Source organism: Pteronotus mesoamericanus, unplaced genomic scaffold (genome assembly GCF_021234165.1).
Source record: "Pteronotus mesoamericanus isolate MK-2021 breed Mesoamerican mustached bat unplaced genomic scaffold, CSHL_Meso_final scaffold_167, whole genome shotgun sequence".
Classification (NCBI taxonomy): Eukaryota; Metazoa; Chordata; class Mammalia; order Chiroptera; family Mormoopidae; genus Pteronotus; species Pteronotus mesoamericanus.
The window spans coordinates 35,373,214-35,401,094 of NW_026555308.1; the positions used below are offsets into that span (position 1 = coordinate 35,373,214).

Sequence of the window (27,881 nt, forward strand, 5' to 3'; positions counted from 1 at the left end):
AGAGCCAGGGTTTCAAAGCAACCACATCCGAAGGCATTACTATTGATGTCCCCTGGAGTCTGCGGGAAAATAACAAGCACAGTGACATAGGTGAGGGAGGGCTTTTACCAGCTTTGGGGTATTTTTAGAAGGGTTGCCTTTGAAAATGACTCCAGTGGAACAAAAGGGCCTTTACACAAGAAGATGGGGCCTGAGCATGCAGCTACACCGTCCAGAGGGACTCAAATGCTTCAGAGACGCCAACTTCCGGGTCCTACAGTTCCCCCAACTGGAAGGGCCAACTGGACAAGGCAGGGTTTAGCATATCACATTAGAGTCATTGAGTCATGTCCATCTGGCTCACAAAGTTGTGGCAGAAATTGGTTGGGGTTTTTTTAAAAACTCTGTTACTTCACCCCAGACCTTCCCATTCACACTCCACCCCCACCCCCTACAATCTCTAGTACAATGTCCTGCATGCAGGTACTGCTTAAATGTTTAGAGAATTTAAGATTCAGGAAAGGACCATGATCAGAGAGCACACATGGGCGTTGGAGCCAGCTTGCTCAGGGATCAAATCCAGGCTGCCCCACTTACTAGTGTGTGACCTTAGGACACCTCCTCACCTGTAAAATGGGGCTAATAACAGGATGTATTTCAATGTGTTGTGAAGATTAAATGAGTCATTACACACAGAAAGTTAGATGTAAGCTTGACGCATGATAAACGCACTATAAAATGTTGTAATTTTGCAAAAATAAATTACTCTTAGGGAGCAGGAGCCCTTATGAAAATATACCACATAAAATAAAAGCAAGCAGGTATTTTTGATCACTGATTAAGAAAGAGTCTACAAGTCTTGCATTTTTCAGTAGCCTGTTTTTAAAGATAACAAATTTAGGTTGATATGTGTTTTTAATTTCAGAAGTCCAAAGGATTTTAAATAAAATTGCATGCAATTGTATTTTTTTTTCAAGTATGAATCTTTTTTAAAAAGTAAGTTAAACTTGTAAAATATTTTTTCCTCTTTAAAAAAAATAAAGATTCTGTTGCTTTTTGGATAGCAATTCACATCTGGGGTGCCAAATTTCAGTCTTAATACAGTATGGAACAGCTGAATTATAATTTTTTAACTTCCCGGAACACACAGACTTCTGATGGGAACATGGGAATGAACTTTATCTTTTCAGCCGTGTGAAAATGAAACCCATAATATTTTAGTGAATAAAAGAAACATACATATAAAAAATTAAGACCATGTGTAACAGGGAGTGTCCATACAACTCTTAACATTGAAATGTATACAATCGCCCTACTGTAAAGATTATAATGTCCTTTACCAATTACTGGGAGCAACAGTCCCTTTTTATATTAGAATGAAACTAATGTAAACAGCAGTTATTTTTATTCTAAGATACTTAAGATTTACAACAGTTAATTCAAATGGATGTCTGTGCAGCCACATTGAATCATAACCATGTTCTGATTAGGGAAACAAAACATAGCACTCAAAGAAAAGGGGAAATGCTGATTAAAATTGCTCACTTAATCCATAGTTTTAGACTACACAACAGCTGCCTCCTAGCTCTGTCTCAAGATAACCAGTTGAAATATAAAGTATTTGGTTAATCACTATTCACACTAAATAGGTTCTTTATTCACAGTGGCCAGATTCTTTCTGGTTTTTGTTGCCGATTTAATACCTGAGGTTACTAACACCTTAGACATTGTCCACATGTCCACCCAGGACGGCAGAGCTGTGGCTGCTTATTACGCCAGTTTCACAATCAGAATCCATTAGTTAATTTAACATAGAGAAAACCTCATTTGTCTCCTTCTGTGCGTTTCACAAAGGGACACAGGGTCAGGCATTATCTGGTGGAGGGGCACAGTCAAATTAAAGTCCCTGGGCACCAGCCACTCACAGCGGTAGAATGGATGATTACCAGGCCGGATATAATTATAGAGCCGCAGCAGCCCCCACAACACCCTGGCTATCAGCCCAACGCAAAGGTTCAGTCCTTAATTTGTTGCAGGCTACAGTATCTGTGAAGTAGGCCTGCATTTTTGTGTACCATCAATCACAACTTAGATAGGCAACTGCTGCTGTTTGCATTTTGGAAGCTTGGCAGCTATTAAGCTTTTGCCTGGTTTTCAGAAAGGAAGATAGGACGCAAGTCTTTGGAAAGGCTTTTAGTGACAGAATGATGACACCTCTGCCAGGATCCTATCGCAGGCTCATTAGCTGAGTGGATATGTGAGCCTAGTCAAAGATATACTCATATACAAAGTCATCTTTTTCATTAAGCTAATTTACCTGAGCTGGCTTTCTTGGTAATCAGCCGCTTCTACAGTGTCAGCTCTGCACTGTAAAGATAAATGAGGATGGGGGTGTGGGGCAAGAGGTGCTGGCCAGCAGGGTCTGGGGTCCCTGGGGTGTGGCTTTCCTTTAACTGGGCCCTGCCAGAAATCCACATCACATTCGCAAGCAAGCCAGAATCGTGGCAGGAAGTTTACGAAGGCTTGTTACTCACTTTTTGGTTTCAAAGGATGAAGTTAGAAAATGAGAAAGAGATTGTGTACTATGTAAATCACATAAAGTAGTATCCAATTGTTAAGAAAGGAAATGAAGAAAGGAAAAGGAAGCTGGCAGTAAGGGATACATATTTGTTGATGAGGTATTTAAGCTCTAGTGATGCTGGAGAGTACATTGCTTTACAGCTAGATTCACTTAAATGACATGACCTAAAGGAAATTGTATCTGCAACTTATATCCTGCAAGGAGTTGTTAAGGAAAAATCTGCATTTCCCTTCCCCCATCCCATTTTTGGTTCTCTAAGTTGCCTCTTTGTTCATTTTTCATAAACTTTTGCTTTGTGGTATTTAGATCTGAGTGTTATTAAATTAATGGCACTTGAGTTGGACTTTAGTCTGTTAGAGAGGTTAGTTGAGAGCTGTTTGGATGTTAAAATTTAATCTTATCTAAGGTTCTGTGGTCTCCGAGTTGACTTTTAACTGAAAGTTCTGAGTTTCATGTCATGCTGTTAAACTCTGCCTTAAGACTAATAATTAGACTTCATTAAAATCAAGTGGTTTGACAAAGAAAGACACATGAAATAGTATATGGTACCTAGCCCTTTGTCCTGGCACATAGCTAGAATATCAGCTCTTAGGAGGGAAATGAATAAGATTCTTTATCCAACTTCATTTATAATGTCACTTTTCATAGCCTATTTGGTATAAAAGATCACTTTCTGAAACCTCTTAGGTAAGAAATATTTTCCTATATGTAATTAAAAAGCCTATATATTTCCTTGCATTAAATCATTAGAAACAGTTTATTTTATTTTATTTAGCAAGTCCCAAATCCATCTGTTTAATTTGGCAATAATTGTCTTTTGGCCACATTCAATTTTCTTTATCCAGCATTTTGCGAGAACCAACTCCACCCATTTTTAGGGAAGAAATGTTCAATTCTTAGTTCTGATGACAAAATGTTTAAAGCCAAGTATGACTGCAAAGAATTCACCTCTGTTTGAATTGATATTTTGCTGGTAGGAGCTTTAAGTAACAATTTAAACTTCATTGTCAGAAGTAGATAAAATAAATATCATCTTCACACCCAGGGGAATCTGGGCCAACTACATCTTTCTCAGTTCTTATTTCATTGTCCATATAATTGAATAAAAAATTTACTCCAATGCAATATTAAGGTCACAGATCTAATAATACAGAACTTGGGGAATGCAAAATTTACTTTTCTTGAGATAACAATTTCTTCCATGTGCTGGACATTACATGCACTTAAGCAATGCTTTCTGGAACGTAACTGGGTCAGGGATTTCATAGACTATGGAGGTGTTCATGATGCTATATGAATACCAGTGTCTTACATTTCATGTATATTTTAAGAGCCTGTATTTGCAAGCACAAAAGCAAATGCTGTGTCAGTCTGCTGTGCATTACCAGGGAGTGTATACATAATAGAGTTTCTGAGGCCAGCTAGCACGAAGGCCTTTAAAAAGAAAGTCTGGTGCAATCTGTAGTAACTGTTTCAAGGCTCCAGTCCATTTAGAAGTGAACTATGTTAGTAAATCTATCCCTTTCTGGAAAAATTAAAACTGAGAATATGTAGCATTTTTCTTATAGTGCATATATATTCATACTTTATTTTACAGTTTGTTATTGACCTGTCTCTCCCATAAATTATAAATTCTCTGAGGATAAAGATTGTATATTCAGTTTTCCTTTCATTGACCCATTTATTTATCCATCAAACATTTGTTAGTGTTTTCGAGGTTCACTGTTGAGTGGTGTGGGCAGATCAGTAAACAAATAATGCCAATTTGGTTGTTATGGTAGAGCTCTTTCATGTGGAAGAAATGAGACATTAGTGATTAACTGTCAGTGGGAATCAGGGAAAACCCCATTGAGGAGGTGATGTTTGCACAGGGTCTGAAGGGAAGAGTGGGAATTCCGAAGGCAGAAAAAAGAACCGCATAGAGGAGCGGCAAGGTGGTAGGGGATGGCGCCGGAAAGAACCCTGGCCCAGTGCAGAAGAGTGCAAGGTATGAAGGATCAGAAGAGGAGAAGAAAGCAAAAGAATATCCAGAAGGAGGCATTCTTGCAAACTCCACCAATTCAACTGACTGAGAAATTTGTAAGAAATTCTCAACCTTACTGTTAGGGGCGGTTTGCTGAAACCCTAGTGTGCACTGCTCATCCTGGGCAGCAGGCAGGACCACCAAGAGGCGTGGGCAGGCTGCTCACCTGGGGCTGCTAGGTGAGAAGATTCCAAAACCGTTCCAGAGTGCTGCTTCCTCCCCGAGTTCTCGTACCTCTGCCATCCCCTCCTCCTTCTTCCGGCCCTAGTGCCTGAGATAGAGCCTTGCTCATCAACACAGACTAATAAATGCTCAATTTAAATTGCTGAAAAGAAGCAGAAGTGAAAGGCGCTCCCTTTGCAGTGTTTTCAGTGGAGTGGGGAAGAGAGATAGGAACAAAGTAGACAATGGCCAACACCAGTGACCAGAGGCTGTTTCTCCTTTTTATATCAACATGGCCCTAAAATGGCGTCATAAAAAAGTACAACCCTCCTTCCCCAAAAAGGAGTAATTTAGACATCCATGAAATTTTGGTTAAACACCAAACTGCAGTTGCCATCTTCTCAGAATGAGAACAATGCATAAATTGAATAACCTATGACCACTAAGGGCAGGAATGGGATGGAAACCCACTGGAATATAAACATGAAAGCAGAGACTTCTTTTGTTCACTAAGGAATCCTCAGTGCCTAGGGCAGAGCAGATGCTCAGTAAATATTTTTGGAAACAATCCAGACTTCACAGTCTGTGTTTACAAAGTGGCCAGGGTCAACTTAGTCACAGAGAAGACAAACTTTTGTACTTGCTCCTGAAATAAAGAATTGCCTAGATAGGCAAATGGGCAGACATTCAGTTGGGACAAATTTACTAACAGCAGTTAAAACAAATAAGATAAGGAAGATGAGTTAAGAGGTAGAATTGCCTAGGTCTTTACTCAAAACATTTTTTTCTTGTACTAGTAGAAAAATGTTTCCCTTGTCATTGAAACAATAGCTAAGACAAAGCAGAGAATACCTGACCCCTAAAGAAGGTCTTCTAAAAATTAAGTGTGTGTTAGGTGTGTGTGTGGGGGGGGGGGTGTGTGTGTGTGTGTGTGTGTGTGTGTGTGTGTGTGTGTGTGAACACTTAATCACACACAGTCATTCTATGGGAGGTTAAGAACCTGTGAAAATAAATGGTTACATTGAAAGGTGTCTTTAACCTTAGCTGCAGCATTTTCTACTGGAAATTCAGTAATTACTGTTGTGTTTTTGGTGGTGACTGTTCATGATTTTTTTAAAAAGTCTGACGGCTGCCCTCCTGATATTTATGTGTTTCTTGTTAGGGAGCCCAAGATTCACGACTCTGAGCTTGTAATGAGGAAAAGAAGACAATACTAATAGCATGAAAAGGACTATGAACTGGGTATCACCAGAGAGACAAATCACATATTCTGTGCCGCTTTAATTGGAAAACAGTTCTTTCATGGGGTTACTTTCCCTTCAGCTGAGATAATTAAGTCTGGGCTGACACTGGTGACCAGCTACTGATGATGTATAGGCAGTTACTAACAATGCAGCAATCAGTAATCAAAATTTATATTTCCCAGGTTACCAGAGCACAGTTGAGGAGAAAACCGTTTTGATAAAGCTGCGAGACAGGCTTCCTAACGCCGTATTCACATGGCCTGTCCTCCGCAGCATCTCAGTGGGTTAATTTGGTCTGCTTTATTTCAATTCTGTCATAAAACACAACATACCTATTGTCTGTGTTTACATTAAAAATATTTTGCAAGCCCTATGCTAGGAAAGAAGTTTCTGCATTGCTCCCTGTAATTTTTAAGAGATTAAATTATAGTTTGTTAGTGGTTTGGCATGAGGGTAGGTGGGCACAAAATAAACTTCGAGGTTTTAAAAGCCGCTCCATGTAGCTGGCACAAGTACAGGTTTTTTTGAATCATGATTAATTATCCCTGGCTATAGCTGCAGACATTGAAATGGGAGGGATTAGGATTGTAATTTGGATACTACTTGTGTTTATATCAGCAGTTCCCAAGCTTGTCTGCTCACAAGAATCACCTGGTGGGCTTAAGTCTGGGTGTGGACACATGCATCCTTGATTTTTGAAGCTCTCCAGGCGATTCCAGTGTGCAGGCAAGTCTGGAAACCGCTAGTTTATACTCACAATATGATACATTTTTGCATTTAGCTATGGACAGAGCAGCCTGTACTGGTGGAGTGACGAAAAGAGAACACGTGTGTTCCAATGGGCAGCACTGGCCTCCAAGGTTCAAGTTGGAGTTAAAACTGGAATCAGAAACTACTGTCTCCCACCCCAGTGACAGACTTTAAGCCCCAAGAAGAGGAACCTACTGTGACTCAGCTGGTGAGAGAAGCAGCTTTCAAGTGGTTGAGGTGGACTCTGGGGAACTGAGGAAGGAAGAGATGAGCCTTTGCCCCCCTCGCAGCTTCTAGCTCAGTGTTTGTTGAATAAATGGGTGAAAAAAAAGAAAAAAGAGGAAGACACTCACTTGTAGTTCACCTCCCACAAAAAGTTACTGGATACTTTCCATCCATCATGTCCCAATACAGTAGGTGCCGCTCCACTCAGCCCTCTTTGCTTTTTCAATAGTCTTGTTTTCTCTCTAGCTCAGTCACTGTCCCCTCTTCTCTGGGAGTAGTCATTCCGGGATAGTCTAAGGTGACCATCCCAGAAAAGAATAGCCATTCAGCGTCTAAAAAGTGGGACAGACTTTGGCCTTCCTTTGCCTTGGGAGGCCCAGAAAGGGCAGTGACACCAGAGAACATGGCGTCAGGCGTCCACCCAGAAATGAACATGTGAACAGTTCGGGAAAAGAAGTTCTCACGCACAGCATTGGAATCTTGGTTATGGAAAATAAAATAAAAATATGAAGGGTATTTGCTTTGAGCTCATCTGTTTCTTTGTATTTGACTTCGCTGCACCCTGGCTTTCTGAGTTTGTTACATTTTTATTTGACAGCTAAAAACTAGGCAGCCATTCATATGGCATACAGGCGGGTTTATAATATTGTATAAATTACCAGCTATCATACATATCTGCCTGCATCACAAACTAATCACTAGAGACACTGCAATGTCTACAGACTTCCCTCACTCTCATCCTATATTCCAGGACATTACCATTGGCTGGACATCTTGTAAAGGGACAGGGTCCTGGGGAAATCGTGGGAATTGGCAGATATCAGTAGGCCTGTGTTCCAGGTTTGTCTCTGGAGACACAGATTTTTAAAAAATAACTAGTTTTGTTTTATTCCAAAAATTAAACACATGCGCAAGGAAAAAACGTAAAAGAGTGCAACATAAAAAGTGAGTTTCTTTCCTACATCTGACCTCCAGCCCTCCTCCCTCAGAGACAACCAGTGTTACTAGTTGCTTGTATAACAGGCTTGAAATATTCACAATACTTTTTGAAAAATCAGTATTGCTTTGTATTTTAACATTCATTAAAAACAATTGCCCGTTTTACAATCATGGTAGGACTCAATGTGCTGGTACTTAAAAATACTCAAAGCCACTTGAATCAAAACCAACAAATATTAAACAAGTACCTTCAATGTACAAGATGCTGCCTAAGCAAGCCATTTCTAATGAGATCTTTACATGTCTATATTTCATTTTGTTTTGAGTGTATAATCAAAGAATCAATGTTTTAAATCCTTTTCTCAGAAACAAAGAGCATCTCTTTCTTGCTCCTCACCTCCCTCCCTCCTAGAACTCCTCAGGTTTTTACACATTCTCTGATTTGAGACCTGTTTTAAGCCCAGACCCTGGGTGGGTGGCACGTTCTGGCCAGAATACTATTGCTCATACCTTCTTCCAGGTGGACTGGCTCAAGGAGTTGATAGTCCCTAAAGAAATAAAACTCCTCTGAGTTGCGTAAGAAGAGGAGCAACAGCCCCCTGTGCTCGAAGACAGAAGTATGAGAGATGGTCCCGGACAGAGCCCACGTCCCACCCATGTCTCGTCTGCGAAGCGGGGAACACCCACCCTCTGCAGCCCACTGCGGCATTCTGAGCTGATTGCACAGGCGAGGGCCCCAAAGCCCCCTCCAACTCCAGCCAGCAACATCTGCATGTCTTTCCTCCAGCTGGCTGGCCCAGCTGTTCTGGTGTCAGGATAAAGTTATGAGTCACTGGGAAGGGATTTGAGACAAGAGCAGAGTTAAATCATCTCTTGGGGTCTGTATGTCATTGGCAATTGGGCCTTAGAAACAAGCCAGTGGATGACATTCATCGCCAGGAAGGCCACACACCAGAGCTTAACTTTGTTTCCCACATTTGAATACCTTCTCTGAGCTTTGCACAGGCGAGAAGAGGCAGGACAGGGTGTATGCTGTACGTTCCCACTCTAAAAAATCTCTGGAGCTCATCTGGTTATGACCATCTCTCTTTTTGCACATGTTTTTTGGCTCCCGACCATCACCTAGCCAAGCCGGTCAAACTGGGATCCTCCGTGAATGAGACCCGGCGAAAGCCCTAGGCCTTTCTCTTCAGTCCTCTGGTTCCAGACACATTATTTCATCCATAGAGCCACACAGGCCACTCCCCGCAAAAGCTTGAGTCAAGAGCAGGATTTTGCTGGACCATCTCTGGTTTCCTCCACTAAGCAGTTGTTTCCTCACTGTGTGGGAGGTAGGACTTGTCGGAGGATCCACGATCACAAGCAGTCGTGCTCTCCACTGCAACCTTAAACACAGTCTCATTTAGCCCCACATGCAGCGTCTGACTCCCATGGACAATATTTTGTCCACCCCAGCACTCATCCAGCCTCCCATCCCCATAAGGTGGGCCAGTCCATGTTTGTGTTACTGGGACTACTAGCAAGTTCCTCCTTATTTTTAACAGAAATTATCTCCTTATAGTTCTGCCCATTGATCATAGTTTTACCCTCATGACAGTCTTCCAGGTTTCTCTTCAAATATCTGAAAATGCCTATCCTTGCCGCTTTGCATAGCCACTCTTCTTTGTTTTAAAACTGATTTGTCAGAAACTGTTCTGATGTTCTTTCTTGGTGTAGCACTTACTCATTATTCAGTATTTCTTGGGAATTCACTGTGTAGTAAGCTTTGTTCCAAAACATGGAGATACGGTGATTAACAAGACAAACTTGGCCATAGGAAGCTTACATTCTAGTGGAGGGGAGGGACCGACAAAAGCAAACAAGTATATGCATGTGGAAATGTCAACAAGGGACAAATCCATTTCAGAAATGGAGACTAAAGTGATGAAAAAAAAAAAGGTCATTGGGTTGCTTTGTGGGTCAGGGAAGGCCTGTTCACGGAAGTGACATTTTAACTGTTTTCTGAATGACAGAAGTGAGCCAGCTATATGCAAACTGGAGATCATTCCAAGGAGAGGCAAGTCCACAAGGCAGGCATGAGAGCTGTGTGTTTTAGGAAAGCCAGGCTGGGGGTCTGGAGCAGAGTGGGAAATGGTGGATGGGAACAAGATGGGGCAGGGAGTCGGTGGCACATTTTGCACCCAGGTTAGCAGGTTTCAACTTTGTTGTAAGTGCAGTAAGAAGCCACTAGAGAGTTTTCTGCAAGAGAGGACATGATCTGACCTGTGTTTCTAAAAAGACCATCAGCTTCTCTGGGAAGATTAAATGGATGAGGGCCAAGTGGAAGTAGGGAAACTAATTAGGAAGCCACCACAGTTACCCAAGCAGATGCTGATGATGGACTGGACAATCATAGGTAGCAGGTAGCACATGGAGAAGCAGACAGACCTGACATGTGTTTGGGTTGTAGAATCAATATCTGGATGTTATCTCTCAGTCCTCTAAACTCCTATAGTATTTCCTTTGATGTTTACATTGCTTTCTACTTTGTCGTAATAGTTGTTCATACACCATGTCCCATGGTGGTCTGGGGCTCTCCACAGAACCTGTGACAAAGCCCACAGCCCCAGTATCCTGCACTATCTTAGCACAGTGCCCCACGTGCACACAGTGCCCTGCTTGCACGGATTAGACTCAACCATTTGTTGGGTGAATGAATGGATGAGTGAATGAGTAAAGGCAAACTACTAACAAAGACAGTTTCTTATTTTACTGAATAATAAAACTTAAGTTGTTTCTCGATGCTTAAATACTTGTACGAAATTTTCTCAGGTCTCACGTTCTTGCTGATAACTGCCAAAACATCAAAGTAGTAGTAACTCATGATGTGCAAGAGCAGTGGTCCTTTTGAATAAAATTACTTGCCAAAAATGGAAAAAGTACTAATAACTCTTAACCTTCAAATACACCTTTTGTGTGAGGGAGGAGAAGGTGTTCTTAGGTCCCTCATTTTCAGATGGTGAAGCAGTGCCCAAGCTTGGATAATCTTGCTCAGGTGTCTTACAGCATCTTGTTCTCTCCTCATTGGAGATTCTGGACAAGTCTCAGCCTTCTTTCATGTCTTAGTGTTGCCGGAAAAGGCTGATTAAATAGGTGTATGAAGAACACATCTGCTTATTCTTGCATAACAGTTCAGAATGACTTTTCTTTTTTTACTCTTTGGAGCAATGAAGCTATGTTAACTGAACAGGAAGAATATCGCTAGGGGATGTGCCGTTCGAAAAGAAGTTCATGCCTTATCCCCTCTCCCTGTGTTCCACAGCCGTGCTTTTCCATCTCACTGCTCAGACCTTTGCGTCGTTACCCGTGAAAGCCCACCTGACCCAGGTGGCCCTCTGGGCTTTCCAGTAACCAGGCGAAGAGCAGCTTTCAGAGCCATTTATACATTTTCTGTGCCTCCTTTTCCTTCCTGAGAAGGGCGAGTGCATGTGTGCAGGGATCTTTGTGCCCTCCTGGGGTGACCAACTGCCTGGGCACCTCCGCTGCCTGGGCATGGGTCTCACACTCACTTTCTCTCTGAACGTATTGCCTCTCGTTTGACCCTCAGCACTTTAATTTGGTTTCTGCCCGTCACACTCAAGCTTATTGGATAATTTCACTTTTTCCTCCTGATTCTGGTCTCTCTTGCAGAGACTGTAATTACAGTGATTGTCTGCTATGCTATTAATTAGGGGAATTGCGATTTATTTATTTATTTTTAGATTCAGGGGTTAATTGGCAATATCCATGTGCTGTTTTCCCATCAGATAATTTGGATTGCTGCTGTTAGCCATTTGCCTCCATTTTATCTCAGAGTCAGAACTGACTACCATTGTGCCTGCTGCCCCGTGTCCGTTTTGTCAGAAAGCGAGCAGGGAGACAGGGCATGGCGAGGCCCCTGGGGGCGGGGGGGCGGGGCGGGGAGCAGTATGCCTTCCTCCTCTGCCACTCCCAAGGGAACAGCTGCCTTTCCAAACTAGTCTTGAAATACAAATTCTTCATTCTGTTAATGGATCCTTCAACGTACTGGTGCTAACCATGAAAAGAAAGTTGCAGGTATTTGAAAATTGAAGGCAGGTTCGCGTAACAAAGCAGGGGGCAGGCACTGCCAGCTAACAATTCCCTCTGAGAATGGGGGCTGGAAAAACCACTCCCAGGCTCATTTCTCAAGGAAGAGAAAGGTTATAGGCTGCAGACATTATGGACTTTCCTTTGGCAAAACCACTGCCACCAAGTGCACAGAAAGCCTATGGCATCAACACATTTAACACAGAGCTTGGCGGGGTGCGGTGCGCGATGCGGCGCTGATCCACCTGTAGTTGGCTGTCAGACAGGAGGGGGAATGAAGTGCGTTCAGGCTGGGGTTGCTGCACTGGGTAGGGCAGTCACTGTGCTGTTGCTGGATGTCACTGCTCACCCACGAGAGGCTCGAGACCACCTCTACCAAGATCAGCTCTGCTTGGTGGGCATCCCTCATTTTGTAGAAGTATGTTCTTGTCAGTCCCTGGTATGGACAGCAGCCTGAACCCTATTATTATGAGCACAAAACAGGAAATTAAGACTAGATGACTCAGTCAGCACTTCCTAATCTCTGAATTATTCTTGCAAGTATAATATGACATACATTTAAAAAAATAAAATCAGATTACGTGTTTTTCATTCTATGAGAATCCCACACTATACAGTGGAATAATCAGAGAGCTCCTGAGTTCAGGAAAACCAGTGCTGGGAATTCTGCTCTGGATGCTCTCCTTTCCCCTTTTCTGTTAACCTGTTTTTAATCTCTTCGTTGACGAAGGAGTAAGTTCTGTGGGTTCTTCTTTGAACAGATGCATTGCAGAGTTCTAAATTTTGCAGATTTCTAGAAGAGTAACATGGGACATATATCCCTGTGGGGGCAGCACCTAGTAATCTGACCCATTAATATTTTTGCAGGGAAATGTATTAATATGTGTAAATATTCTAAGGGTTGTGTATAAATATTCTAAGAGTTGGATTAAAAAAAGAAAGATTATAAATGGTCTTATGCCAGTTCAGGTCAAGTTTTGTGACAAAATACATAGAGAAAACTTTTGTTTGTCAGGTTTTCGTTTTCGGGTTTGCTTTTATTTTTTTGTGATTGCAAATGAGGGATTGTGTACCTGTATTTCCAAAACCAATTTGCCTCATCCACATTTAGAAGGAACACAGAAAAGCGAATCTTGTTTTCTTTTTAAACCTAAAGAGACACGAGGCAGATTTAATTAAAAACAACTGCTACCACCCAAATAGTTCATCCAGATGCTGACCAGCATCATCTCTACGAATGGGTCTTTAAATCTGTTTCTGTACAGTGACCTGTAAGTCACCTACTTAGGGAATCAAGTCATTAAGTGGTAGAGATATTTAAACAAACCCATAATTTCCTGGAATTTACTCTCATTGGCCTTAAGGAAGCATACTTGCAGGATGTTTGGAAATAGTTATTAATTTCAGGGGTAGGATTTCACATTAAAAACAAATGAACATTTTAGGGAGTCTGATCCCTAGGTTTGAACTGACTGGGAAGAGTCTCTCTCCACTGCAGGGCACACTGATGCTGCCTCAGGTAACCGGCCGAATGAGGGGCTCCTTCTGTGTAAACAACACAGACAAAGCCAGTAAAGATACCATTAATTTCAGAAAAGCCTGGCAAAAGCTACTAAATTCAATAATAAATTTAAGTAGGTTAAAATGTATAGATTTGCAATTTTTATCTAGTTCATCAGGACATAAAGTAGCCTCCCCCCCTTTTAATAAATGAAATACAGTTCCTAAAGAACATAAGGACATTGTGTAAATTCAAGAGATAGTGCTTCCATCTCATTTTTGTTCAGGATGTGTCTAGATATACATACAGATAATCCACTGAGTTTATCAGTATTTTACTGATGATAAGCACCAGTCAGCAATATCATGCTTTGTTATGGAGCAGATCCTAAAATGATATTACATCTCTTGGTACAAAATTAGAAGCTTATAGTCGGATTTAAACTCTATTTCTGGCTTTCAGGGTACTGGGAGATCATCAGATCTCATTGAAAGAGAAAGAAATGCAATGAAAAATGGCATGCAGGGAACAAGAGAGAACTTGATACAAAAAGATTAGTTCTAGGAAATGTTTTTCACATCCTGATCTTGAGACTTGTTACCAAAAAAGCAATAAGAGTGTATAGGGTTCAGTTGAAGTTCCAATCGTCTGTGATTGGTGATACTGTTATTTTAGGCTGTTACTCAGAGCTCAAAGGACAGACTTGCAGGTTGTTTTTATTTCTCTCTGAGCCAAGTCTGAGGTGGACTTGCATTCCAAAACCGGGAGGGAACACATCCCTGCAGCCATCCGAGCCTGAGCGGTCCCAGCCCCAGTGAGGGGCGGGAAGGTGAGGGTTACAGCGGGGAGATTCTGTTTTCTATTAACTTCACTGAAGAAACAGAGGGGGAAGCCTCAGGGAGAGGCATCCTGTCAATGGCCAGCGATTGCTCTAGTTTAGTTAAAATCAGCTTAGGGTTTTGACAAAGGTTTGTGGAAAACTCCAGTCACTAAGATCTCTAGTTAAAGTTGCCCCACAAATGTCTAAGGGCTGGGGGAAAGTGCCTTCAATTTAGGCATGTTATTTTTGCCCTCTGTTTCATTTTAATGAAATTACAAATGCACAGAAACCTAGAGAGAGAAATGTGACAGCAACTCAAACAACACCTCAAATGAATAAATACCAATATTCTGAGATCCTACTTCACACTTACGCCCCATCCCCCGACGTCTTCTACCGTATTCTTAGAAGGAAGAAATAATCGGGCATGCTCTTTGTTACAACTGTTAAAAGCAAACTTTAGATGAAGTGAAACATAATCCATCCATTGCATTAGACAAATAATTTGAAATTAATTTGACTTCCTGAAAGGCCAGTTGGTATGGAATTGTTCATTTTAACAATCTTCACTCTTGAGCTCGTCCTTCTACCCGAAATGCCTCGATCCTGCCGGCCCCTCCCAGCCCCCACAGTCCACAGCAAGCCAAAATGCAGCCCGCCAAGGCCTTCTCCGAACAGAGGCCCTGGCTGGTCATCCCACCCACACACCTCGGCAACACCGTCCCCTTCCAGGCAGTATTCTTCCCTACAGAATCTTAATTTCTTTTTGAAAAGTTATTGTTGTCCGTTCCTGTTCTATTTTGGGACAATGAGCGTGTCAGGTCCACCTATTAAAGGGTGAGGTCCTGTGAGGGAGGGGAGGCACACGGGACCTTTTATTCCCATCTCTGTATCAGCATCTAGCACAGAGCCGGCTCCCAGCAGAAAGCAGGGAATCAGTAAGATGGAAATCAAGCAATGGAAGTAATGAACATCAGGCAGCAGGCCAAGGAGAAATGAATGAGTCTTGGCTTCCTTTCCGAAAGCAGCATAATATAGGGACAGAGCTCAGTGGAGGAGTCAGGCGTTCTCAGTTGCTGCTTAGCTTTGCCACTTTTGAACTGTGCCACATTTCGCAAGTGACCTGACTTCTCAGGGCCTCAGTTTCCTTAACAGTAAAATAAAGGGGGCATTTGTTTCTGCCTCTGGAGCAGATGTTTGAGTTCAGCAAATTACAAAAGTTGAAGAAGATGGAGGTGACAAAAAGCTGGGGTGTGACATTACTAAATACGGTAGGGATGATTGCAGCTCTTTGAGATCAAGATAGTTTTGCCCCAGTATCTTCAGGCTTCCTAAGATCATGACTATAACTGCAGTTCTAAAGAGGCATTAGATTGTATCTGAAACACTCAAGCAACATGCATTAAATGCACTGGCTCAGGAGCGTGTGGGCTTGTGGGTGTGTGGGTGTGTGGGTGTGGCGTATGGCAGGAGGCGCGGGCGTGTTGGTAGAAAGAAAACTGTCCTAACAAAGAATCACCTGAAACACAAGACCTGCCTTCTCCCCTCAAATAGTAACAGGTTTATAACCAACCTTAATGTTTCCAAAAATATTTTTTCTAAATATAGTTCTAAATTCACAGCTGTTTTTTTTGTACTTTGTGATAGTGTTTTAGATCTAAAATGGAACATCAATTATACACAGTCGATATTTATTATTATACTCCATTTAATGTCATCATCATTCTCCAAAACATGTTGAAGTTAAGGTCTGTGGCATTTCCCTTTCCTCCGAAATGGGTCCTTTTATGTCTCTGCTAATGGCTGAGAAGAGGAGGAGAGAAATACTAGATGCTTTATTAAGAGGCTAGAGCTATTTTTCTCATTTGCATGAACCTTGTATCTTAATGCAATATCGCCGAACAGGTGGGCGGCATGGTCCCTGAAGACTGGTATACAGTAAAGGTTTCGACCAAAATCAATGGGCGCAAGTTGTCTGTAATTCCATTGGGGAAGTATTCTTCTGTGGCCCAGCTATGCATCTTGTAGACAGCAGCATCCTCTTAATGCCACAGCCCTGTAAACAGGGCTGTCTAGGTCAGTGAAGGACACTGGCTATTTAAACACTCTGATTCTTGAAATGTTCCTTTGCGAGAATAATCAGCAGTTCAGATCTCCTTGAGAGTTCGGGTCTCCAGCATTCAGCAAGCGGGATTTTTTACACAAACACCTGCTCTTCCCTCCTCTCTCTGGGCAGAGGTTTCTTACACTAACTTGAGGAGTGTCCAAATCAGTTTATCGTATCAGCTAGTGAAGCAGGCAGCCTTGTTTTTACCCTTCATAGCAGACACTGTTCTCTATGATGTATTGACTTTAAAGCATTAATATTAAGGAGGCTGTAAGCAGGCAAATGGTTTCACTTAACACAGTGGTGTCCGCGAGATAATCAATTCCTCCTAAAACTGTGGTTGAGAAGCATTTGCATCTTTCCTATCACCTGAAGCCTGCAATCACAGGGCCATAAAGTGGAATGAGCCTTGCATGCCTACATGTTTGCAAGCCACTGTGTACTCCTTTCATAGATTTGTATTACTGAAGCCATTAGGGACGTTCAGCCACTCTGTCCACGTAAACATAGATGCATCAACCTGTATTCATGTATTCAACTATTATCTTAAGTGCAGTTTCCATTTATGCTCTAGCATCTCTTTCCAACCTTCCTTCTGTTCCCCGTTCTTTGATGTACTGGAAAGGACATAACCTTTGGTCTCACAGAGACCTTGGCTTTCCCTGTCTATGGATGTGCTGCATATGTTGACTGTGTACTGTCTGGACGTGGTGTTTAACCACTCTGTGCTTCAGTTCCCTTGTGTGCAAATGGAGATGAGAAGGCCTGTCTCCCTAGGTTGCTGTGATGTTAAATAAAGTAATGTGCATATGTACCTCGTACACAGAAGGTGCTCAATAAACCTCCACTTCCACCCTATCCATTCTCTATTCCCCAGATCACTATTTTCCTTTGCCTCCATGAGAGTGCTGTGATCCACGTTTTCAGAATCACACCGTGTGAGTTATGCGATGCTGAGACAGGCTCTCCTTCCTCTCCAGCTGTCCCCGTCCAGAGACAGGAAGCTTGGTGACCTCAAGGAGGGAGGGAGGAGAGGACTTTTCCTCCACTGAAGAAGTAAAACAGCAGGGGCCTACCTGAGAATTTTTGGAGGAATTTCAAGAAAAGCTGCAAAAGGGCAAGTTTTAATATCTCAACTGCAAACATTTTTTAAGGGCTACAATTTTTATAAACATCTTGCTAACAATCTTGACATCATTTTACCCACTCCAAAAATGGAAACTGAGGCTCAGGAAGTTTCCGCGTTTTGCCAGCAGTCCCAGCTAGTCAGGAGAACCAAGGAACTCAAAGCCCGTGTTTTTACCCTCTGCTCCCCTGTATTTGTTAGCAATAGTTCAATTTTATGTAGGAGCTTTTAAACCAATTTCGATTCAGATTTTTAAAGACATCACACTATAAAGGCAAAGATGAGGCGGTTAGAAAGCTGGAACAATAAAAATGAAAATTTTACCTTTGGTGTACAACCCAACTCAACTCCAAATATGATTAAATGGTAACAACAGTGGTCTCTTTGGCCAGGTTAGAACTACTTTTGGGACTTGAACTTTGTGCTGACGGTGAAACAAAGGCAGTGTCCCGTGCTGGGGCTTCTCTGCTCTGGCCTGAGGAACTTCCCCCAACTTTCCCGCTGTGCCTAGAGCATTCCACTGGCATAGACGTTGAAGTGGGCCTGTTCCATCCCTCAGGTTACAGTCCCCCTCACTGACATACTGATTGCCCCTAGGGTTTCTGAACCAAATGCAGTTTAGGGGGCAAGCAGGGAAGAGTGCAGAAAAAAGAACTCAGCCCTACTCTCTTCAGAAAGAGCACTCACCCAGGTGCACAGAGCTTTCATTGCCCAACCTCTGCTGTAACCTTGAGAGAGTACCTGAGGCAACTACCGCCAGAGCCGGACTGCATTTCCCGCATGTGGAGCCCTGGTGCCTGACTCGGCCCCAGCTCCTAATCCTCCTGCTCAACCCCACATCTCCAGGTGGTGTCCCTGGCCTTGGAAATGAGTTACAATGGAGTGTCCTGGCTCAGGGTCGCTCCATGTACTGTCTTCCCTAATCGCCGTCACATACCCACTCCCTTCTTCATTGGGGGCAAAATCGCCTGGAACTGTACAATCTCAGAACCTGCAGGAGTTTCACAGGCTTTTACAGTTTATATATTTTCAATGTACAGGTGAGCAAAGTAGGAACCAGTGAGTCTAGGTGACTTGCCAGGGGTCACACTGTTAGCGTCCTCTTCTTTCTATTAAGGACAATGTGAATTACTGATTACCTTTAAAACTTCCTGTGATGGCAGGAGAAATGTGCTTTTTTAAGAGAGTTACTGAAACATGGTATTAATTTTCCTCATAGAAAAAGTGCCACTACTGTCATTTCCTTTTCATTTCTAAGCCACACTTATCAAGAGCATTTTGTAGTTTAGAGGTAAATAATGTGTCTCATCATTTTACCACTATTATTAAAATGTTCATTGGATGACAGTATTCCAGAAGATGCTCTTGTACCAAATCAGACACAAATTATATTGACACAGCCAAGTCCAAGTCCAAGTGTACCGATGAACTATTTGCCGCAGCTGGACATGTAGACAGTGTGGAGAAGCCCAACTGGGTCTTTAAAACAGGTTACAGCCACTCATCTGTGTGTACAGACATTGAGCCCCATCTGGTTCACTTGCTAAGACTGCCAGACGGCAACCTGCACATGACGGTAAAGACCAGCAGAATACCTCAAGCAGCAATGGTGCTGTGCTCGTCCGGAGGGGCGTGAAGGTTGCCCTCAGAGCTTTCAGGGGTCAGGCAGTAAGGTCAGGGGTGAGGAAGGCTTCCTAAGACATGGAAAGTGGTGGGAATGTTTCCAGCTGGAAAGGGCCAGTCTTCTGCTTTGGGTAGCCACTGCTCAGCCCTGGAGTGTTGGCCAGGTGGAATGTTGGCTAGCAAAGCCAGGTGTCTGATTTTTTTTTTTTTTTTTAAAGAAGCCAGGAATCTGGAGTTGTTTGTTACATCTCCTTTTACCTCCCTACATGTTAGTGACTAATTCAGATTTTTTGTTCTCTGTGAGCCAGCTTTGGCCAAGTCCTACCAGTTTTGTGAGTCTAAGTAGAATTTTCCGGAGCAGGACTTGGGGGATTACTTGGGCAAAGAACTCAACTAGTGTTGGGGTAAGAATGAGTGGTGCTCTGCCTGGGCTTCCCAGTCCTAGTGGCTCTTATAAAGTTACCCTGATTAGTCAGATGTAAGATGTGGCAATTGGACCTCATTCTCTGACTTCATAATAATTTCCAGTTTTAGTAACATTCCCTTTGCTAATGTTTCGTTGTCATAATGACATGCTATATGACAAGGGTACGGGGTAGGGGGTGGAATGAAAGCTCCAATTACTGAAAGTATTTGATATTTTAAAAACAATTTTCAATACAAATGCAGTTACAGGATTTTCAAGGAGACCTCTTTTTAGCCCCCTTTGTTTGGTCCTCAGTCTGGACTACCTGAAGGCTAGTTTCCTGGCCAAGTGGCAGCCTGCAAGGTCCAGTTAGCTCATGGCAGTCAACAGTCACAACACCATTTGTGCATCACAGTTCAGTTTGGTCTTAGGGGAAAATTACAGCAAAAGGCATTTTTAATGTCTGGGCTCAGAGTGTATAGAAAGTCAACACAATCCTTGCCCCTCTGACACAGAGTTGTGTAATTAATTTTAAATGAACCCAAATAGATCTAATAAATTCACCAACAGATGCCTATTAAAATTAAGAACTTTCTTAAGGTTTTCCATGAATTTTGTGGGTTGCAAAAGAATAGGGTTATAACTTTATAGTAATGGTGTATTTTACAAAGGGCATTTCTCCTCAGGCTAAGAATAGTGGAAGGTTGAGACAATTACATGGAAGATTCAGGCATAATAAGCTTACTTCTTAAGTCAATTACTTATTCCTGTTTAGAACCCTCATATCAACAGTCTTCTCATTATCTAGTTTTCTCGATAGCTGCTTTAGTCTAAGTCATATTTAGCATGGCCACAGAGAGGGAAACCAACAAATGTCTGCAGGTGCCTAAAAATATGTTTAGGTAGCACTTTTAAAGTTTCAAAGATTACTTAAACAGCCTCTGTAATTGCAGCAGCTCAGCTAGCCCATGGTTTTGAAACTCAGTGGAAAGTCCTTGTTTGTTTTTGTTCTCCTGGCTGGCGCAGTCTGTACCGCTGTGGTCTTTGTGGGGAGACCTGACCCCTGTTCTGTAGGATGGAAAAGGACCGTGTGACTGAACTGGGATCTCTCCAACAAGAAAATATATTGTCTATATATTGAGAAGGGTTAGAACCTGAAGTTGTATAGGAAGGGCATATTATATCAAAACCTCAACTGAAGGAAACTGTCACGTGTTCAGGTAGATTGACCAAGGTTAACCAGTACTGCCAGAACACTCGCCCATATGATGTACATGTTAACAACCTGACTGTATGATGATAGAAAGACATATAACACAGCTATTTTTTCCTGGCAAAGAACCCTGCTGTAAACCTGGAGATATTTAAATAACCCATCTCAGCCATGATCCTGGCTGTGCATAAGGATTTAGAGAAACCATTGGATTGTGTAACAGACTTTTTCTGCATGAAGTTCTCTTCCTGGCAGCCTCTGGGGTTCAGAACGTTGCATCTCACCCATGCAATCTTTAGATGAAAAAAGATAAAATTGTGAGATATAATAAAATAGCAGGACTTTGTCTTATTAGCTAGTAGGACATTTACACAAAAAATGAATCCAACTGTGGAAGGATAGAGATCCATTGAAATGTCAAGAAAAATTAATCTTTAAAAGTATACATATATTTCCAAAGATTTCTAAAGAAATGAGAATCAGCCCTTTGAGTCTCCACTATTCTTCCACTACGTGCTACATACTCTCTGAGGTAATAGGCTTCTGTTTAATACTATAATACTCCTCTTGAGCCCTTGGTAAATGTTACCATTTCCTCTTCATATACTTTCTCATCCAAAATGTAACAGCTGACTAGTGTCTGCTTTATGTTTTACTTAACTCTTATTATTGATTTCACCTCTTTAATGTTATACTGAACAGGAACCATGAGAAGCAAATAAGAGCTTCTTCACTTTGGGATCAGATTCTCTAGAATAGGAAGAACTGGAAAATGAACAAACAAACAAGCTGTGGCTTTTAACCTGTCTGTAAATACATGTTTATATCTCTTGGTAATGGGTCACCCTTTCGAACAAGTAATCATTTAAAGTTTAATTTTAATCTACACATCAGAGCTGGAGATATGAAATTGCTTAGACTATTCTTTCAGGCTCTCTCCCTCTCTGATTTTCAAGATAAAGCAAATTAATTAATGCACTGCGCTTTTCAACTGAAAAAATGATTAAGATCCAGCTGTGTCTGTAAAATTACAAGTTGCAATGCAACATTCTGGACTTGTTAATGCCTTTTTTTCTTTTTTTGGCAGGAAAGAGAGACATAGGTATCTTATATTAAGTGGCATTCTAGAAAGCATAAGTTAGCAGTTTGTTACTAAGTTTGACTTTTCTATACACAAATCTTAAATGATTGATGGACTAATGTAAAAGAGCTTTGTTCAAAAAAAGATCATCTTTGGCAGACTACTTCTAAGGCTTTACTACTCTGGAGAGATGAAAAGATAGCCTCACTTTACATTAATTTCCCCAACAGATCAACACTTACTTGAAATATGCCTCAGACTTATGCAGTATTTTGCTGTTTTAATAGTCTTTTTTCACTGTATCCAGCTGCTCTAGATGGAATGGTTTTTACTTCTAAGATTTAGGAGAATTTTTCTACACATAAAGAGCATCTTTAGGAAAATACAGATGGGTAGAACAGTATATCTGACATTTTTACTCACTACTATTTCATCGCAAGGTAGTATATGAGACTAAAATACACAGAAATATGCTTTTTTAAAATCAACAATACCATTTCAGGATGTGGCTTCAGATTCTCCCTACAGTATTCCTTAGAATCTGAAAAGAGCCATTTACTTCTTTTTAATCATAGATTATATAGCCTTATATATGTCTAAGGTCATTATAGAATTACTGTAGAATTACATAAACCAGGGAGGAAAATCTCAACTAAAGGGGTCAAACAGGTAATAGAAATAAGTGAACAGGACGAGTTATGGGGGGGGTCCCTGTGTGTTTTGGGGGTAAGAGTGCAGTGCCTGAGAGGAAGTATCATTTAGGTCAATATGAAAGATATTCTGATTTTTACATAAGTTAGAAATCTCCTAATTTTTCAATATTGGCAACTACAAATTTTTGAAAGATCCTAGGCTGGCCCAACAAAGCATGTCTGAGGGATGGCATATTGCTGCAAACCTGCCGAGAAGAAAAAATAAGTATTTACCTTAAAAAAAAAAAAAAGGTTTCCTCAGTTGTCCACATTTTGAGGACGGCAGTTTCATAACTGTGAAATAGCCACCTATAATGGCCTATTTATTATAGGCTCAGGACAAAAGTACTAAGGTGCTGTCTCACAAGTTTGGGAGACACTTTGCAAAGGGACTCAGAAGCCTGGGGAAGGAGGGTGCAGTGAGTAATGGGTGGATACAGTTTCCTTATGTAAAACACAATAATCAGTGAATTCGCAGAGACTCTTTTAAATTTATCTTCACAACTGTTTCATTTTATGGAGCTGAATAAAGCTGACTTGCTAAAAAAGAAAAAATCCTTCTTTGCTCTTTGGCAGGGTGAAGTAGAGAAATAAAGTCTCCCCGCTGAACTACTATGAGGTCAGAAGCCTTGCTGCTATATTTCACACTGCTACACTTTGCTGGGGCTGGTTTCCCAGAAGATTCTGAGCCAATCAGTATTTCGCATGGCAACTGTAAGTACCCGCAATCCACTCTCTCGGGGGGCACTGTAGTCAGCGTCAACCAGGAAGACATGAAAATTAAAAGTTTGATAAAATAGAAGACCTATCAGTCACTTTTAACTTGTGTAGGTGGCAGAGTTAATTCAAGTCCAGTCAGATTGGTAGGACACCTGTTCTATAACTCCATTAAATGTTGTGGGACCAACGTGTGTGAGCATCCAAAACATTCCCCATGCCTTCGAGGAAGCCTCAGTTACTAGGTGGAGGCCAGGATCATGCTGAAGACTACCTGTGGGAGAGTATCACTCTCACTTGTGTATCACTAGTATTGCACATTTTCATATGTAATTCATATATGAATATTGTTAAAAGAACAGAAAATGGTAAGACTGCTTTAGAGTAATTTAGAAACAAAAATTAACTTTGTTTAGACCTAAAAGTTATATCATTGCTAAATTTAGGTAGAGTGAATTTTAATTCAGTTGGTCTATTTTAACTATTGATATAACTTTCCTTTGGCTTGCTTCATTGTCAAGGGTAGAAAGCAACGTGATTAAGAATTCAGTTGATTCCTCAAATGAAGCAAGTTTTACCTGTGTGTTGGCTGGAACAGCCAATTTACTACTTTTTTTACTTTCCTCCTAAAGACAAAATATTTTATTATAGAAAAATATTTTTTTGTGGTGAAAGAGAATATTTATTTTCCCAGTAATTATCCCAAAACAAACACTGAATGAACCATACAAAATGTGTTTAACATTAATATGGATTAGTAACAAGACCCATTAATGCCCAGCTTTCTGCTGGATGGTGTGGGCTGAAAAAGATAATTTTACGTGAAGGTGAGGTAGCAAGACTGATAAATAAAACAATTTATTCAGAACAAAAGTCAGAGCATGATTAAGGCCAAGTTATATAGTTCAAGATCATCATTCTTAAAGTGGCAGAGTCCACCTAATTCAAGGTACCGTCTTAATAAGTATTTATCTCCATTTGAGACAGTTATACAGAAGAGACCCCAGCCCAAATGTGCCGCTGAAAAGCATACTGCAGTGCACACTCAATCCATGAAAGTGAAGAGACATGATAGCAAGCTCTTTGATGAATGGGTGAATGAAATTTCAGAGCAGTACAGGAAAAAGCATGAGATAATCCTATATTAAGCTTAATTGTGAGTAAAATATACTGTGGCTCTTGAATAAGATACCCACTGTGAGTCACACTCATATACTACAAAGGTTTAAAGTGAGGGGTCTGAGCATAAATCTGTGAATGGTTTTTGAGTCACTGTATGTCCCTCCCCCACACCTGGAAAAACAAGTGCCTTTTAAATGTGACTCATCTTTCTTTCCTCCTTAGTTTCTTCAAAGGAATGCCTGTGTTCCCAGAGTCTGTAGGTTTAAGGCAGAGAGATTTTTGAGATGTAGGTATTTCTACAGGCCAGATATTATTACAAATTGCCTACACTCAACCAAAGAGAACTGAAAGAAAGGAGAAAGACGTTCGTTGACTCTCCAAGTCAGGGAATTTCCAGATCACCCAACTGGCTACACTCAGTTTGACCCTGTCCTGTCAAAGCCCCCATTTCTGTGCGATTAGCCAATTGCTTAACTCAAGAGTGAACTTCCCACAGTTCCTAGAATGCCAACCAACCTAGCAAGGCTGCCTTCAATGGTAGATTATTCCAACTGGACGCCTGTGGAGACTCTATTTTTCTTCTGGCTCCTGGTCGAGGGCTCTCGCCTCCAGACCACATTGCCGCTGTAGTGATTGATGGGAAGGCTGCTTTGAAATAGTTTTGTCCCGAGACAAGATCTTTGGCAGACTGCCTCTCAGGCTTAGCACTCTAAAGAAGATGAAAAGAAAACTGGAAAAAAAGAGCACCTTCATGTAAAGGGTTCACTTGCAAGTTTAAGCCTCAGGAAAAGGGACAAGTCAGAAATTGTGACACTTAGAAATATAAGTCCGGGCTTATTATTATCTGGAAATGAAACTGTAACTTGATCATCCTTAAAGAGCACCCTTCTGTCTCAATTATTCCTAAAATAACAGACTCATTGAAGGTGGAAAATGGTGTCTTGATCGGACTTAAATATGGTTTTGTTTTGTGGACGGCCCCCCTTCTCTCTCTGCCCTGTCAATTCTTGGCTTGATTTCCTTTTCCCTTTCTTGCCCCATCTCCTCTTTTCACAGATACAAAACAGTATCCGGTGTTTGTGGGCCACAAGCCAGGACGGAACACCACACAGAGGCACAGACTGGACATCCAGATGATTATGATCATGAATAGAACCCTGTACATTGCTGCTAGGTGAGTGGCCTTGTCCTCGACTCTGCCTTTCAAGCACCCAAAGGTCCTAAGATATAAATGTACCTGCTGCGCATCATTTTAAAGATCATGATACCCCCAAACAAAGCATTATTTAATGTAAAGGCTACTTTAGTTTGTCAAGCAATCATTCTTTCAAGATTTTCTGTGTCTGTTTAACTTTCTGTGGCTTTAGATAGAAATAATTGCCTGTTTAACTTTCTGTGGATTTAGATGGAAATGATTGCCTATTTTGGAGTTTAGATTCAAATAATCCACTGTTTTTCTTGAATGTATATGCAAATATTTACTCAGGCACCCTGCAGAGTGCCTTGCTCCTTGATGCTTGTTTGTTAAATTAAATGTGTAAACATGATTATATAGTGTGTGTAGGTGTGTGTATATTAAACCTGTTTGTATTTTTGCAATGAATATATAGCATATATCGTTATTTTAATAGAATGGCAGTAGCACCCAAAGAGTCTTCGATCTAGATTTAGTAAGAAAATATTCCTCCACTGGGGAAATGTCATTTAAACACAACCGTGCCTTAAGGCTGAATGGCATGGTTAGAATACTACTGCCTAAAAAGGCATTACGTGAATTTAGGTTTTTACTTTCATTCTACTCTTAATTTACCTGGAACACAACTTCTCTGGCAATAGATTCCTCTGTCAAATGAGAGGTTGCAATAGATTATTTTAATGAAGGCTCTTAGGAGTCTAACGATGTATGATCCCCAATTTTGCGGGTTGTGTGGCTCACTCAAAATAATTCTAAATGAACGGCAACAAGGAGCACCAGCTGTGGGATTCCACTGTGGACTTACCGAGTCTAGACCGATTATCATTTCACACCGGGAAAAGGAAACAGAGATTGTGTTTGTGGTACTTGTCTGGCTGTGAGCATAGGTAGAGGACAGGTAAATAACAACACTGGTTGATTCTTTTAAAACATATAGGTTTTCTGAAATTACAAGCTGTGCAACATAGAGTTAAAAACAAAAAACCATTGGCAAGATTAAAATACCCTGTAAGTAACCCACATCTGGTCACAGGGAACAATGCCAAAACGCTTCTTTAAAATTTTAGTTCACAAAAATTTACATCGTACATACTAGTTGTATGTGTCATGTTAATTCATTCAATCCTTGGTGGGGGGGAACCCTATGAGAAGGAGATATTATTACCCCCACGTCTTATGGGAGGAAACCAAAGTATAAAGAGGTAAAATGACTTGGTCAAAATGACAGAGCAGGATTTGGATGAGAATGGCCTTACTAAGTCTGGGTCATTGCTCCCTGTACTATGCAGCGTACTGAGCGATAGAGGTGGTAATAGTTGTCCTGGGAATAACCTTCTAACAGCTGTTGCCCAAGCACAGCTATTAGTCATTGACTATATTCATTAGAAAGCATTTCAGTGAGGTCCTCAGTAGCCACCTGTGGCAAAATATGAGCCCCGTCTTAAATATCATTTTTTGTTTCCCAAATGTAGCAGGGCTAGAAGACTATACATTTGTACCCAATTATCTAAAGGCTGGTCAAAGCAAATGATTAAACATTGGATCTGTGAGAAATAGGTTCACTAAAGGATCTTCTATGACTTGTTCACTTTACAATGGAGTCTCTGGGGGCAAACGATGGTATGACAGACTGCCCTCATACCCAATGATTTATTTTGCCATGGCTATGGATGGACAGCAGATCTACAGTGGTACCTGAGTGAGGAGCAAGGTGCTATACAAACTTAATAGTGACTATCATTCCAGCTTGTTAAAACCAAGTTTTATCCTAACTCGTGACCCCCAAGAAAAGGAGAGAGAAAACATGAAAGGAAGGAAAGGAGAAACACATTCAATTTTTTTTTAAACTATAAAACAGACTCGCCTTTTATTAGAAGTAAAATTTGTAATACCCTAGCACTGACAAGCTGCTTTTCGCTCTATACTCAGCCACCTCCCTTCAATACATACACACCCTTGGGACTATTCCTAAAGGAATTCTGTAGCTGCCATATTTAGGGTCTCTCCTCTCACTTTAATTTCACATCTCCTATCATTGTTCTGAGAGATCGAGGTTCCTAGGCAGCAAGTAACATGATTTAAAGTTAAATCCTTCCCCCAGGCTCAAGCGATGGCAACACAGTTCAGTGGTGCTTACTGCAGGGCGGGGGGCGGCGGCGGGAAGAGTCCTAGGATTAAGTCGGTTTGTGTTCAAATAATTTAATTCAGTAAGAGCACTGTATGAATCCTAGGATGCACTCACCGGTGTGGGAATAACCCCTGACCCTGGTCTGTTTCTGCCTGTTGGGC

General features: G+C 41.3%; 1 protein-coding gene across 8 annotated transcripts in view; it reads left to right on the forward strand.

Moving 5' to 3' along the window:
- SEMA6A (semaphorin 6A) overlaps positions 1 to 27,881 on the forward strand; it is a 126,223-nt gene that overhangs the window by 42,968 nt on the left and 55,374 nt on the right. For all 8 annotated transcript variants that reach the window (XM_054589927.1, XM_054589924.1, XM_054589929.1 and 5 more), the window contains exons 2-3: positions 23,135 to 23,272; positions 25,454 to 25,571. In XM_054589927.1, coding sequence (XP_054445902.1) covers positions 23,173 to 23,272; positions 25,454 to 25,571 — 218 coding nt within the window. In that variant the 5' untranslated portion in view covers positions 23,135 to 23,172. The remainder of the gene's footprint in view (positions 1 to 23,134; positions 23,273 to 25,453; positions 25,572 to 27,881) is intronic.